The sequence below is a fragment of the Echeneis naucrates genome, chromosome 3 (genome assembly GCF_900963305.1).
Source record: "Echeneis naucrates chromosome 3, fEcheNa1.1, whole genome shotgun sequence".
In the NCBI taxonomy this organism is placed as follows: Eukaryota; Metazoa; Chordata; class Actinopteri; order Carangiformes; family Echeneidae; genus Echeneis; species Echeneis naucrates.
In genome coordinates, this window is record NC_042513.1 from 10,041,437 (window position 1) to 10,058,293 (window position 16,857).

Here is a 16,857-nt window from a genome sequence, read left to right on the forward strand (position 1 = left end):
TGTAAGGCACATGTTCTTCCAGGGTCAGGGTTAGGGTTACAGCTGAAATAGGCACAGCCATTCTCCAATTTGGATTTTCATGGTGAGGCAAATATAACAGCCATATTAGCAAATATCTTAATGTTAGCATAATCACATTCATTCATTTTTGTGTGATCTCAACTATGATATTGACTTGTCTGCAATAAATATTTTTCTCTATATTATTGTGGCTTCATATATATATAAGACAAAAGTGAAATTAGATTTTTTTTTTTTGGAATGCATGAGAAAAGCTGATGTGGACTGAGTTTTAGAGGAATGTGATAATGAAAACAAAAGGATGGTAAAGTGAGACTTTCACTGAAAATTCAATAAAAACAAAACTGAAAGAAAACACAAGTTCCCTGAAAGTCTTGAGGTTTTGCAATTCTCTGATTTCAGCTCTGAAGTTGACTCTCTTCTTGAGTAATTCTAATACTACCATTTAACACTTAATTGCAAGTATAAATCAAGTTTACGTTTCAGTCAAAAAACCCAAAACATTCTACGTATTAATACAAGTGGTGGTCCTAAATTGAAAAAGACAATAAAATAAAAAACACTAACAATTATGTTGTGTTTTCAATTTAGTCTTATGTTATAAGCTTGTGTCTGTTATTTTTACTTGGCTTTGTTCAAATGTCCACAGGCACCAGACTCAGGAGCCCTAAAAGCTCCATGTTATTTCTGTCCTAATCATTTTAATTTCTTGCTAGTTTGTGAAATATTTACAACAACACAGTATAAACCCTGACTGATTTATATATATATATGTAAAGCTCAATTAATTAACATAAAGAAAGCCACTTTCAAGATATCAATCCACCATGTAAACTGTTTTCATTATCAATCTGTCTGAATTTATCTTCCAAAAGAAAACAGTAAACAATTCGTTGAGTAATTGTGAAAGTTTTCCTGACATCCTAGTTACCATTTTAAAATGGCTTAGTTATGTCTGAACAGTCAAAAGAAGAAAATAATGCATTTTAGGTGCCTTTTTCGTTTTCGCTTGAAATGATAATGGATTTATTTATTTATTTATTTTTGAATGATTAGGAGATTGGATATTGGTTTCTGACTACAACTGCCAGGTATGGTGGGTGCGGGGGGCGCAGCAGCCCAGGCCGCCCTCAGAGGGAGTGGGGCCGGCCGTGGTGAGAGGTGTCGGGGAGGCTGCTTCACTCCACCGAGCCGAGCGGGGGATCCGTCCGGACAGAGGACAGTCGAGCACACTCAGCAATGGGGACGAGCTGAGCCGCGGAGAAAACACTCACACGAGAGAGAGAGAGAGAGAGAGAGAGAGAGAAAGGGGGAGAAACTAAAAACAAGAGCAGGGGGGACGGTCGCTTCGTCCGCAGTGTTGTGAGCGGTGTGCGGGAGAGGACGCAGCCGGAGCTTTAGGTAGAAACGCTCCCCGGCGACGGCGCCTTGACGACGGGCAGAAACACGTCACCGGCCGACGGTCGGAAGTACCTGAGTACCTGCGGCGCCGCCGACGGTCAGCCCGAGTCCGGTGCGAACCACGGGGACGCGTTTAGGGGAGACCAGCCGGTGTGGTGTGGAGGGAAGAGGGAGAGAGTGAGAGCCTGGGGGTGGGTGGGGGGGGTCGGGGACCGGAGAAAGTTTTTCCCAAGCTTGAGGCGAACACGGCGGCGGAACAATGTGGCTGACCCCGACCAGGTCCCTGCCGTCGGCCGCCCTGCTAATCCTGCTGCTGGTCCGCTGGTCCGACACCCGTAAGTAAACAATCACATGCTAGGCGGCTAGCTAGCCCGCTAAAGCCCCCTTTGACATTTGTGCTGTGGCTGATGGTAATTTATCAAACGCCACTAAATCGGCGTTGATATTTCGCAACTTCTCGTCAATATATATATATATATATGTATTTTTTTCCGTCGTTGGGAGGTGACATATTGCTCAACTGGCGTGTTATTTGATCTTCTCCTGTGCTTTTAGGCTGATTAACCTGATGGACTTTATTTTTCTAGTTTCATTGTCTCGTCAAGAGGCGAACCAGTTCCTGAGCAGACACAGGAGAGCTAATCAGGTCTTCGAGGAGACGAAGCAGGGACACTTGGAGAGGGAGTGTGTGGAGGAAAGGTGCACCAAAGAGGAGGCCAGAGAAGTGTTTGAAAACGACCCAGAGACTGTGAGTATACCATCGAGAAATTAGCTAAAATTCCCTGAAGTTGCATTTTTTTTTTTTTTTTTTTGTCAAGGTGACATGCAACATATAACAGATTATAAAGATTCACCACCCCCACCCCACCACCACCACCAGCGTCAAAGACTCTTCATCAAAACACAGCATCGCCATTAGATGATTTATTGTCACTTCTTCCACTTTGCATTTGCCATTTCCCACAAGGCTGCAAAACCAAAATCGTGGGATCATATTCATACTGACTGCAAGTTGATGGTTGTGATGTGACAGTAAACTAATGATTCACAGTCTGGGCTGTTGTTTTTTATGCTTCAATAAGTCCACAGTGCTGATGGTCAATACTGCACATAATATTCCCATGTCAAGGGCTTGGCATGCTGTTGTCTCCTTTTGTTTTTTCTTTTGCCAGACACTGAGTCAGTGTGACTAAGATTTAGTTTATGAAATAACGTATTAGTGATGATGATGCAAACCCCACACCATCCCCATGCACAGACAGTTTTCCATTTGTTCCTGTCTGCTGGAGATCTGCGCAGCTTGGTCTCCTTGCATGTATTGAAGAACACCTGTACACCTTTTCTACATCTCTCATCACCTGTTTCGCTGTATGCCTAAACATGCCAACTCTTACATATCTGCACAGGTGAATGCAGGTGATTAATGCAAGCTCCCCTGATTCTGATAACTCTCTTTGGGATCTGTTTAGCAAGAAATGTGTTTCATTCAACACACTGAAGGCCATTGTCTAACTAATCAGTATATATGCTCCAGCCCTGTTTTTCTGTTTACCATTTAGCAACAACCAAAATCCACTGCACGGTGCACGCTCTGGAATATTTACTGCGGATTACTCTCCATTCATGAATGTTTAGATCACCCTTTCCATCCATGTGAATACATAAGCCTATTGAATATGTACTACATGTGCTGGATATGCAGACCAGCTACAGAGATATAAATAACCAGATGTGTCAGAAAACGTGGAACGTGGACTATTCGGCCAAGAGGTGTATCCATTCACTGGCAGGGTGCAAGCTTTTAAGTCTTTTAACAGACGTCTGTTTGGAGTGCATTGCATTTGTCAGCGTTGTGTGCTTGTTAGTCAATCAGATAAGCTATTGTACAAACTCGCCTACCAAATCCGTTTAAAATGTTAGCTGTCTATAAATATCAACAACAAGTAAGTCCTGACTTGTTTGTTTGGTTTAAACTACTTAATTAACGAGTCACAGATCAACTTTTAATGGTAAATGGAGTGAGTGTTTTTTAGCACTGTGCTGGTGATGCAGTTCTCCTCAAATATCTATTTTATCCTTTAAGTTTTGGCATTGTGGATTTCAGCAGAGAGAGAGAGTGAATGAAGCAATCGATGAGTCAGTTTGTTTGTAAGATTAGACATGAGGCACAACGTTGATGCTGAGGAAAGAGTATTAAAGTGAAGTGGGGCTGCATTGAAAAGAAAAGGTGAAGTTAGGTGAAATGCCTTTTCGTTGAGTTTAAATCAGCTGAGCACACATCACCAGCAGAAGAACATTTGCATGCCTGTGTTTTGTACCATATCGTGACACAAAGCTGCAGTCTCACTCAGAGCTGCATTATTCATTCTCAAAGAGCCCATCTCTGACTCTGCATTTTCCTCTGCTGCAACCCTCTGGCTCTGCAGAGAGAGAGTGTGGGATATTCCTGCCTGGATACTCATGATTATCTTTGGCATAACTATTACTGCAAGTTTCTCATCTGTTGGGATAATTTTTCAGAAGGATATAGACAAAAAAAAAAACCAAAACCGCACAGTTAACACCAAAAGCCTGCTCTATCATTAGTGTGACTGACCATGAAATCAGGTTTGTAATTGTAATGTGCAAATCTTTGTCTTATGACTATTACAGGACAGCTTCTCATTGCCTCAGCTTCTACTGCAGCACAAGCTCTCTGAAGTCTCTGTATCCCCAGAATCTGTAGATCTGTACATCTCCCTAACTCTTGACCTATATGTGCAGATATATTCCATCCAGCAGGTGGGAGGGATGCTACAACTATCAGGAATGCAGAGAATTCTCAGGAAGCCCCTGGCAAAGGGCTGCACCCATTTGGCTCAGCCCACACACACACTGAGCAGACTAATAATACTTCAATCTCTGTTTGAATATAACACAAATATGTGGATGAAAGTCACACAAGATATAAATGACTCTCATTTTTCACTGTGATAAATTGGAGCACAGAAATTCTGGAATAAACAACCAACAACACTTCGATCATGTGGAGTATTAACGAAAGCCCCTCCACTAACTATAAGCTAACTATATTGTATTGATTATCGCATTCTGTTTGATTTTGTGTAACTGTATCCCTCTCTCTTCCCCATGATTCAGGACTACTTTTATCCCAAGTACTTAGGTAAGTAATCATTCTAAATTAGACACTTAGCACATTTAACATCTGTAATAAGAACAGCCATCTTTGCAGAGTTTGTATTTGTAACCACTTTTGCTTTTGTTTCTTTCTAGCCTGTATGGACAGGTTTGGAGACTCGGAAAAGAAGAAACAGGATCTGGTTACTTGTGTTCATAGTAGGTTTTATCACTTCTTGTCTATTTGTTGACTTCATGTAAGGGCTTGACTGTAGGATAACAGGAAGGTTTGTGGATTCCCTAAAGCCTATTTTAGACCTGTCCTTCATTCCTTATCAATTTAGCCTTTTTACTTTTTACGACTATATCCAGAGACTGATACCTAGTTGTAGTGCAGGGTTGGGCTGTACTTGGGCTGCACTGCAGTATGACTGCTCTGCATCACACACAGGCATAGACTCTCTCTATGCAGAAAGGGAAGCACAAGGAAAGATGATGAAAAGTAAGAATTTTTATCACAACTCCGGGTCAGTTTTTGCAGTGTGACACACCTAACTGGCCATGTGACTGAATGTGCTATATTTGCGTGAGCTCAGGTATCTGAGCAATATTGCAGCACTTTGCTACAGTGATGCTGCACATTGGTGAATGAGTAACACACCCCTGCAGTCGTCATATACTCCCTCACCTCATGCTCTGCGTGACTGCACCAGCATCTTTGTGAGCTGGCTCAGCTGAGGAATGACGTGGGGAGAAAAGTCTGACGTGAGTGGAGCACAAGATCTCTGCTGCATCAGGATACAAGAGACCTGGACCAGTTTGACTCTGCTTAGGAAGGGGGGGGCTGCAGCATCATAGCATTTGGCAACTGTGCTACCCCCTCCCTTTTTTTCATCTATCTGTTTGCACACCACCGCTCTCTCACCAACCTTCTCTCTATCCCTTGATTTTATATTGAAATCTCTGTCCATCTGTCCCATTTATAAGCACAATCTGCTGATGGGTGGCAGGGTTCCCATGGGTCCTTGATATCTTTGTTGACCAGTGCATATTTGGGGCAGCAATTCAGGGCTTAGATGTCTTTCCCTGCCATCAGAATAACCTATCATAAATGAGATGTATTCCCACATTCAAGCCTCTCTTTAATTGTTGTCCTTGTCTTGGTCTTGTAACAATAATTAACCTTGATCTGTGTCTTAAAGTATGTTATGTCCTTGAATTTCAGGGAATTGGGCTTGTGAAGTGTTAAAAAAAAATCCTTGAAGCCCTTAAAGTCTGGTGTTAGTGTGAATGTGTTGGAGCCTTGTTGCCCTGTACCTGCATGACAACATCACAGTATAGTTTAGACAATGGATATTACAAACATTGAATGTTACAGTCTGGGCTTTATATTTGCAAATACCAAATACTGGTTTAATTTTGAGCACAGCAAATAAGTGTATTTCTGCTACACCTCCCAGCTTCTTTTCCCTCTATCTGCAGTTAGCAACCCACTCAAGTGTTTTCAGATTTTTTTTCTTCAAAAATCTAAAATCATGAATAACCCATTTGTCAGCGTTTTTTGTGCACACTACTCATAAACATTGAGGTGTTTGAGAAGTAATGCTCGGATTAATTAGTAGTGAAACCAATCTTTATCTGCACCGCTGTCTTCCATGCAGAGCGTCACAGCATATCCGACAAAAACTTTTTGCTAAAGTTTCAGCCTTAAATGTGACTGAAATTTTTGTCAAAATTAGAAATCATTAGATTGCACTTTTATTTATCAGAATTGAGACTGGGGGCCCTGGTGGCATATAAAAAAAATCTTGGGAATTGAGATTGCTGACTTAAAAACACCCTAATTGCACGCTACCTTACTTCCATTCTTTGCACTTGTAATTAACAACTAATCATATTGTTGTGTTATATCAGGTTTTTTAAGTTAATGGTTACCTAACACAATACAATGATCTATAAATTATGAAAATCTAGCATTAAATGTTTTTGCATGTTGTAGTCTTTCAGAGAATAGTGTGTGAATGAATTACTGGGATCATCCCTTTGCTGTAAGGCATGAATCTGTTTGATGTTTCAAAAGTCTTCATGATTGATCGTCTGCATTCAGTATCTTTTGAAAGTGGGATATTGTACTAACATGCACAGTATTGTATTGCACCACTATCACACTGCAAAAGGAATGGCTTGTTTTGAAAGGTGTACTTTTTGTGGTTCATAACTTAACTTAGTTCACTTTCTTGCTCCCTTCATTTTCTCCAAGGACTGTCCTCTTCCGTCTGTCTGAATTTCACTTAACATGCCCAGACTTGTTGAGCACTGAAACTTTGCTTCTTGGAAAAAGGAAACTGTATACTGAGAGAAAAAGGTTTACACAATGCTCACTCACATAGGCTCAATGTGAAATAGAGTTGAAGTGTAAACATTGAATACAAAAATAGGACAAACAGATAATTGAATACATACTTGAACATCCATATAATTGTGTTTATTAACAGCTACAGGGTAGGTATGCTGGAAAGAACTGAATTAGGTGATCTCTGGCAGGAGACCTTAGCCAGCAGTAGGCTATTTATATAAACTCTTGATATGCAGAATCTAAGAGATGCCCTTCCCCTTTCAGGTATCATTTTACAGTCACACTTACTGAATGCATCCAGTTTGGACAGACTTGTTTTTAAACATGTGTAGGCATTTAATATTCTGTGTCTATGTCTCTTTCTCTCAGATATTCCAGACCAATGCTCTCCTTCCCCCTGTAATGCCAGAGGTACCGTGCGTTGCGAGGATAAAAAGGGTGATTTCCTGTGTCACTGTTTTACGGGATGGACAGGAGCCAGATGTGAGAAAGGTACTGTAATCCTCATGGAAAGTGAGAGCGAATTTGCTGTGGGCACTTTATAATGGAGCTCAGCAGAGTTTTTACAGAATCATTCAGTTTCATTGTAGAAAGATATGACTTTCTATCACTTCCTCCACATTTGTCAAATAATGCGATAAGGGTGATGCTGTAATTGATTTGACTTTGGCACATTTATCTTACAGTTGCCAGTACTTTTGTTGGCATGCATTGTTAACATCCAACAATTGCTGTTCATCATGATGTGTGAATGGTGTCTCAGGTCAATATGAACTGCATGTACAGGAACTGCAGTGACAGAAACCTCAAGAGGAACCCTTCAGTCTATTTAGAGGTCAATGCTAGATACTGTATACAGGTATCTGAACAGACTGCATCTCTTCTGGAAAAGGGAACTCTACTTCTACAAGGAAAGTTTAGCAAATATTTAGTTTACAGCCCTAACTGGAAAGCATACATAATTTATGCACACATACTGTTAGGGAGAAACAAATGTATTCCTTTCAATTTATGGCACAGCCATCATTCCACACATTTCCACTGTGACTCATCTTGCTACCTTAGTGTTGGAGGAAACCAAGACAGATTCCATTTGACTCGGTCTATTCCTTTTCCACTTGACGACCACACTTCTCCTAAACACTCAGCTGCAACACTCAGCTGCAACAGTCAGCTGCAACGACATTGTCAGTTACTTCTAAGGCATTAAACAAATTACTATTTAAGTGAACTTTTCAAACTCACAGTTCACACTGATGTTCCATTATTTAATGTTCACACCCAGTCATGTTTAGTGCAACTTGTTTCTGACTCATAATAGCAAATTACAATTCAAGTCAAATAGCCTAATGCTGTACACAACCCATGATGATGTTTTTCCTCTGTTCATTTGGACTGTACCACCGTTCTGTTTGCAGATGTTGATGAGTGCAGCAAGAAAAATGGAGGGTGTGAGCATGAGTGCAACAACACTATGGGCAGTTACCACTGCTCCTGTCACCAAGGCTACATGTTGGTAGGACGCCAGATGTGTAATGGTAAGCCACAAACCATAGATACACGTAGTCCACAACTGCAATCAAGTCAGTATTGTAACTGCCAATGGAAACATTTGACTGTTGGAGCCATTCTCCATTTTCTTTTTTTCTTCTTTTTTTTTTTGCTTTTAACGATGAGTTTGACTCAATCTATTGATTTGATTGTAAAACAGCGCTGTGTGAAAATCAGCACTGGGGAAATTTTTACATTTTTGATTTTAGTATGTCAACACCAACATCATAATGAAGACTACAACTTACTAGCATCTGTCTTGTGTTAACTTTATGTTTGTGATTATTATTATTTTTTGCATAATTATTAATTTCTGTAATTTTAATGTTTTAATTTACAACGATGCATAAATGTAAAAATAAACCACCTCATATCATGTACTTTCAGCTGAGGAGGAGTTTTCTTTCAGGCAGTGATGTATCAAGTTGACCACATTTTGTGTTTTTCAGATGTGGATGAGTGTGAAGACACAAGTGTGTGTGGAACAGCTCGGTGTGAGAATAACAACGGCAGCTATGATTGCTTGTGTGATAACGGTTATGTCTACGATAACGATACCAAGAGCTGTGTTGGTAAGTGTCGACACAACATGCAATAAACACACAAAGACAGTTTTAATCAGAAGTGACCAAGGAGCAGCTTTAGCTTCAGCAGGACTTGAGCCGCTGTGTTGTGGGGTCAGGAAAGGAATGCAAAGACATATGGAGACATTTTGTCTAAGTAGGACAGGTCATTGTCCATTGTTGTCAATTGTTGTCAATTCTCTCTCCGTGCCTTCTGAAAAGAAGAACTAAAATACACAGACTGGCCCATAACTCACCTAACCCTAACCCTGATGCATGTTATTTACAGAGGGTCTTTAGGATTTCAACTTTTGATATAAACTTTACCAACAAGACTGCTCCTTTGGTTTTCTTTCATAACTTACAAATGGAGGAGATGTGCTTACGGTTTACAGGTTAAAGAAGCATTTGTTATCTTAGTCACGCCAAATAAGCTGTACACACAGTATTACACTGTCACAATGACAAATAAATGTGCCACAATGCAAACCCCCTCCCCAAAGGTCCCCTCAAAGTATACAAATCAAATTTTATAGGTTGTATCCCACATTCTTCCCAAAAAGTACATTTTACAAAAACTGCTCAATGTGAATTGTAATACACGAGAAGGAAATGTTTTCCAGTAACAAAACCAAAATATGTACTGTTGTTATTTGATAAGAATAAGCATAACATTGGAGTTGTTCACAACAACATGGAACAAAACTCAACTTAATACTTAATCCCTTGTGTGCCTTGTTTTGCTCTGCAGAATGATCCAGACTTTTCATAACCTCTGTGTCCCTCCTCAGAGAATTAACATTCATTATAGCCAACCTCCCCATGGCCATGTATGGTTATATATGGAGCAGGGAGATAGGGCCCAGTCATCGTGAAAGACCACTTGACTCAAGTGTTGTTAAGATTCCTTGTTATGTTGACAGGAAGGAAATCAGTTTTCAGTTTTCATATATACTGGTGCAGCTGCTATGTTGTTTTATTTTTCTTCAGCATTCATTGTTTTAACTAATTCCACCACTGTTGTGACCATGATAATTCGATAGACTGTCCTCTTCTTTGTAACCCTGTTTACCCCAGTCATCACATCAATCTCCTTTTCTCTCAAATTTCTTTCAAATTGTTCTGTCAATTCTCAGATGTGGATGAGTGCATGGCAAGTGCGTGTGCAGAAGAGTGTCTGAACACTCCAGGGAGTTTCTATTGCTTCTGTGATGGTCGTCAGGGCATGAAGCTGACCAAGGACCTCAGGACCTGTAAGGTAAAATACATTAACTGATAAGAGAAAAGAACACAATCCTTTATCACCCATTCCAATGGAGAAACTCACGTTTCACCCAAATGCACATCAACAAGCCATTTCTGATATCAGCTTGCACTTCCAACTTTCTTGATTGTTATAATTTTGGACAGGGTATCTGTAAGCCTAAAATTCCCAAAGTACCACTTGCCCATCGCTGGCCAGACAAATGCACTGTTGTTGCTTGCCTGCCAATATGTCACTTAGAGAGTTTTTTTTTTTTTTTTTTTTTTTTTAATCTGATTGCCAGTTAATGTCACATACCTATAAACTAAAAGTGGGATTTATATGGTAGTTGACTGTGTGTGCAAGATGCAATTAGTTTTTGGCATTGGATCTGGATTTTTTCAGACACTTCCATATCTTTTAGCTGCCATAGCTAGGACAATCAATGTCATATAATGGACAAGGGTGAATCATTTTCTTTTCTATTTTTTAGCAAAAAAAATAGTATGAATTAATTTTGATGGTCAGTCCATCAAAAAATAAATTCTTTGCTTGCCCACGCCATTCATTTCATAATTCATAATTATGTCTAGATTGTATATTGCTAGGAAGTGCTGAAATATAGTGGCTTCAGTAATAATTGAAATATTTTTCCTAGATGTAGTATTAGTCAAGATGCCATTAGTATACTGTTTCTCATGAGGTGTGGTTATTTGTGTTTTCTCCTCCAGCCTATAACTCCCTGTTTTTCACCATCTCTGAAGAGGAATCCTCACTCTCTTTACTTGGGTCGCATGTTTAGTGGTGTGCCAGTGGTGAGGCTGCGTTTCCGCAGGAAGATTCAGACTGGGTGAGAAAAGTGTTCTATTTTGATTTTCAACAATTTCACTGGCTGTCACACTATCCTGAGAATCAGTTAGACAGGGGCCTTAAAGGAAAGCTATTTTATTTATTTATTTTTCCATAAATGGTCACTTTGCGATGTTACACAGCTAAGTCTAAAAATAATTTCTTATATTAGTGTGCAGATTAAATGTATTTTAGTCACTAAAAGGAATTTCCTGTCTCCAACCATCTTTGCCTCTCTGTTTTCATTTTATTTTTCAATATTTTTATGTATTACCTTATCTCATATTTGTTCAAAAACAAATTGACACACATGGTCAGACACACACTGCCCTCCATTTTTACCAATTTTCCCCATCTTCTAGCTTTTCTGCAGAGTTTGATTTTCGCTCCTATGATCCCGAGGGCGTGATCTTCTTTGCTGGGGGTCACCTAAACAGTTCCTGGATTGTGCTGGCAGTTCATCATGGGAAGCTGGAGCTGCAACTGAAATATGGCGTGGTCAGCAGGGTCACTAGCAGCGGTCCCATCATCAATGATGGCCAGTGGAGAAAGGTTGGAGCTTTGTGGCAGGAACCATCATAGAAAAGGAATCCACTGTCTGCAGTAGCTTGAAAGATTTTGCCAATGTCTTGTTTTCTCATCAGATCTCAGTGGAGGAGCAGGGCCGCAGCCTAGTGATAAAGATTGACAGAGAGGCTGTCATGAAGATTGCTGTAAATGGTGATCTTTTTACGCTAAAGAAAGGCATGCATGAACTCAACCTCACCGTGGGAGGAGTCCCTTTCAGAGAGGAAGGCCTCGTCAATCAGGTATGTATTTGCACATGCCAACAGATTTCATAAACCAAGAAAGCGTTGCACTATGTTTATAAATTTTCCATTACTTTGTTGCCAGAGTAATAGAAAATATAACACTTTTGTGTTAATTTTGCAGGTCAACCCACGCCTGGACGGCTGTATGAAAGAGTGGCGATGGCTGACAGGTGAAGACACCTCCATACAAGAAACCATTCGGTCCAACGACAACATGCAATGTTTCAGCACAGAGGATCCTGGCTCATACTACCCCGGCACGGGCTTTGCTCTCTTCAACATCAGCTACGGTACAGTGTGTGGGGATGTTTATATGTAGTTCTGTAATGTATGGTATGTTGGTGGGGTTGCATAGTTTAGCCTAATTGCTTCTTCCTGAAGCAGTTAGTCAATGTTTGATGTGTTTGGATAACTATGAGTTGGCTTCAGTCATCCACTTCACTTTGGGAACAGTTTGCCCAATTTCTGTTTGTCAAGTAAATAAGGGTAAAGTTCATGACTTGTTGTTATTTTCTGTCCTCCTCATTTTAGCATCACAGAACCTGAGTGTCCGGTTGACCTTGCGTCCAACTACAGCTATTGGAGTGCTGTTTGTACTTGTTCACGAGGACAGAGTCCCTCTCTCCATTGCTCTGGCTGATTATCATCCTGGCACTGATGAATGGCGAGATGTGAGCACTTTAGATCTCAACCTATGTATGTATGTGAAATTAGCTGGTGACTATGCATTTGATTTGGAAAAACTGACTCTTCTTGCGTCCCCAGTTTGTTCTGGTATCTGCAGGTGATGCCATCATTGCCAGCTCTCCTGCTCCATTATGTGATGGTGAGAGTCATGAAATCCAAGTGACAATCTCAGGCAACCAAACCTTACTGCTGGTTGATGGCCAGCCCGGGCGAAGTGAAGAAAGCAACTTTCCTACTGACCCTATGTCTCAATCCAGCACCTTCATAGGAGGCCTCCCGGGTAAAGGCATATGTGTATACACACAGTTTAGAATGTTGTTTGATCTTACAAATATGCAGACATTGTTATTTGTTATTTTTGTATTAGTGAAGAAACAAAATAAATGTATGTACATTTTCAAAATGCAAAGTAGCTTCTATAGTTTCACAAACATCCAAGACATGTTAACAGTAAATGAAGGAATGACCAATAGAGGTGTCTTTGTTTCTAAACTGTCCCTCCTTCATGAAAATGGTGTTTTATTAATTAAAGGTCCAAAGAATATGGGTTATTGCGTCTGCTGAGTCAGATTCAGCAAACTGAATAATACTGTTAGCATACTGGTGGTTACAACTCACAAAATGTTCTATGCTGATTTATGTGTTGTCATTTCTTCCATCAGATGACATTCCTCTGGTGTCAACGCTGGTGTCAGCGCCCTACAGCGGCTGTATGGAGGTCAGTGTAAATGGAGAGTCTCTGGACTTGGACAAGGCCATCCATAAACACAGTGACATCCGCTCACACTCCTGCCCTCTGCTGGACTCTCACCAGTGACCAGTGTACCAGACTGCCAAAACAGATCCATTCGCAGTTCATTGAGGCAATGACATATGATATGTTTCTGAAAGCTTTGAGCACTGAGGAGATGTTTAGATTGGAATGTTAAAACAAACAAACAAGCAAACAAACAAAAAAAAATCTAGACCAGGTAATGTGGTGCAGGTGGAGTCTTCGCCCAGAATCACCCTGTCCTTTTACTGTGATGGCACTGCTTCCTAGAGGCGTTGACAGGGATTTTCACAGTATTGTAATAAGTAACTCGGTCAGTTAGCCAATGGGCAACATCCCCTGTACGAGGCAGGAAGATAAAGGAAAAAATGCTGCACAACATTGCCTCAAAAACTGTCCATGTATCACAGCCTAGTAAATCTGCAAGAACACGCAGGGCCTTATCCGGATCTATCTTAAATGGCTGGTCTTGGGTCAGGTGTCCTGTGCCTGGCATACGCCTGGCATCCTGAGCTTAAATGTATATGTGGCTGGAAATTTGTAGGCAGAATGACTCTCTGCTGCAGCAACCAAGCCAATAGAGCTTTGGTCATGTTGCTTACATCCAGTTCACCTAAGGCCCGCGCTCGCAAAGCTTGAAAAAAAATCAAGCCGTAAGGTAGAATCTGATGGAATGGGGGGAAACATGGGGACCAGCTAAATAGTCCTACATCAGCCAAGAAACCGGTGGTTCAATCTTGGTGAATGTTTGATTTATAATGGGGGTTGATGGGGGCTAGACCAATTTTAATTTCCCCAAACGAGCTGAATGCCCTCCTTCACCACAGCACAGAGGTGTGGTATTAGACAGAACTTTGTGTTCTATAGAAAACCTTGCACATTGTTGCAGGTAGAAATGGACTGCCATGTAAAGTGATTTCATGATGTCCACGAGAAAAAAATAGCACTCCATGCCTGTCTGCAACCTTAAAAATCAACCATGTGCCTACGAAAAGTAACCAACACAAACTTCACAACAGCTTCCCTATAAAGAGGTCAACAATTTCACAAAGGTGCAGTACTGTACTGTAACACACAAACAGTGAACATGCTATGCATTTCTACTCGTGCATTTTGAATTATTATGGTCTAAACTAAAACCCTGATTCTCAAGAAACCAATTTCATCACAAAGGTCCCTGCATTTCCTAAAAATCACCCACTGATAATTAATACCTGCCATATACAATCTGATGATGACACTAAACCGGTCACAGAAGCACAGGGAGACAGGAAGGGGCCTGCTCCATCAAGGAGAGAGAGCACTGCATTGACCTAGCACCACACAAGCTACTGAAAGAAAAAAGAGTGCGCTGTAAAATAATGACTATGTAAATAATGTGACTGTACAATGCTTTATAGAAGACAAAACACTACCTTATGCTCACTGAGCTTTTCTGCACATTTAAGTTGATCCAAAGTTGAACAGCAATCCACAATTCTTTCCTTAAAATAGGAATGGGGAGACTGAGAGCAATAGTTAGGGATCAAAGTACCATAAATCTTTAGGGAGTTTTTCATTTTATTCCATCGGTGCTGAGCAAATCAAAACAATAAAAAACAAAGAATGTCTAAGGAGCATTGTGATTGAGAATGTTTAAAGGGCTCCAGTGTTATACTTCCCTCTCCAATGTTTAATTTTCTAGTCTTCTGATGAATGGATGCCAGAATATAGAGCTTGATGTTTTTTGTTTTTTTTTTTAAATCTTGTGTTGTATATTTAATGACCTCTTTCTTTTTCACGTTAACTGCCAGTATGTGTACAATGCTGAGAGAAGTCTGCCTTTTGAGTTTTATCTTCATTCAACAATGAAAATCCTATTTAAAAAAATAAATAAACTCAGTTGTATGAACATCATAGAGTAAAATTGCCTTTGAAAAATGATAATTAAAAAAATTTATGCTGTGTGGTTATGTTAACTTTTCATGTCCTGCTCCCCATCTGACATGCTGTTGTTCAGAATGTAAGCCTTTTTCTATATTAACCTTTGACAATCACTTTTGAATTTGAGACTCGCAGCCCTTTTACACAAATCGAACTTCCTACGGTATCGCTACATGGCACAGAAGTGAATTTTTGGAACTGAAGTTGTGAAGCATGGACGAGATTGATTAGCTCCAAGCTAATCTACTGTGAGTCGCTTTCCTGCTACTCTTTATTAGTGGTGCATTTTCAAAAAAGAGATGTCACTGTTTTTTGTAAGCGTGGTATAAAACAAACTCTCCTTGAGCTGCAATTGAACAAATTTTTTTTAAATCTATTTACAAACAAACAAATTTTGTGAGTTTTATAGCTATTAATCTAACCACACGAACCCCATCTTTATTTGCTTTATTTTTCATGAACAATGTCAGAACAATCTGTGGTGACAAATCAATTGCATTTCTAGTCATTTCTTCCTAGTTTCCCTCGAATACTCTTAATTTGAACTATCACAGGGTTAAGTAACTCATATTTACTTTTTAAGGCCCTCTAGAAGTAGAAAGTAAGAGAACTTGCGTTGCGCAGAGTAGAAATTGGTTCCACAAAACAGCTAATTGTAATTTCTTTTATGCATCAGCCTCTGTACAGAATAAAAAAAAAAACATTATGCTGCTACAAGCTGGTATTTGGATTTTATTACCTTCAAACCGAGCCAGATGAACTCTGGATAACTGATTGCTGGCAGTGGCATATTTATTATGCAAACACAACAGTGATAATGGAGCGATCTCGATCCTTTCATCGGACTGTTGACAAGGAAACAAATAAGTATTCGTAATGAAGATTTTATTTTAAAAGCTGCTTTTCTTTTAAATGTGAAATTTTGACAAAGCCCTTGCTCCACATGTAGTTGTATACGTCGTTAAATGTAGGGATCTCTGAAAAGTTCCTCTTAATACCTAAAGTATTTTATAGCAGCTACAGAATCCTATCAAAGAAGAGTTGGCATGCATCATCAATAATATATACAGTGTAGTAACTTTAAAGTGCACATTAAATGATTCACACAAACATTAAGTAACAGCAGAACCAGCATAATTTACTTAACCCATTTCACATCTCAACAAAGCCCTTTTAATCGCTCTATGGTAGTTAGTGTAGTGAGACAATACACAACATATCTAACCCAGTCAGGACAAGCCAGAACAGACACAAATGTTAAGACAGTGTATAAACCTATTTAGAGCTAGTGTGAAGGCATCTGAAGGCCATCTTTGGGCTTAAAGGAAAAGATGCCCAATTTGGGAAATATACTTACTTGCTTACTTGCTGGTTGGTACCATTTGTTATGATTGTACAGTCAGTGCTCCAGTATTAATACTAAGCTCTCTCGCTGATGGCTGTACCTTTACATTATCAGAAGTGGTATTGACCTTATTTAATCATCAGCAGAGAAGCAAATAGGGATGTTTCCTTTTAATTATTACACATTAAATAAATCAATTATCTATGTAATCACACTA

General features: G+C 39.9%; 1 protein-coding gene across 1 annotated transcript; it reads left to right on the top strand.

Annotated features, from left to right (window-relative positions):
- Positions 1–1,192: 1,192 nt before the first annotated feature.
- On the top strand, positions 1,193–15,982 carry gas6 (growth arrest-specific 6). Its single transcript, XM_029499003.1, has 15 exons — positions 1,193–1,757; positions 2,010–2,170; positions 4,561–4,585; positions 4,696–4,758; positions 7,265–7,387; positions 8,314–8,433; positions 8,896–9,018; positions 10,146–10,267; positions 10,984–11,102; positions 11,464–11,653; positions 11,746–11,910; positions 12,035–12,203; positions 12,445–12,584; positions 12,679–12,880; positions 13,263–15,982. The coding sequence occupies exons 1-15, from the start codon at positions 1,682–1,684 to the stop codon at positions 13,415–13,417; spliced, it is 1,953 nt and encodes a 650-aa protein (XP_029354863.1). The 5' UTR covers positions 1,193–1,681; the 3' UTR covers positions 13,418–15,982.
- The last annotated feature ends 875 nt before the right edge of the window (positions 15,983–16,857 follow it).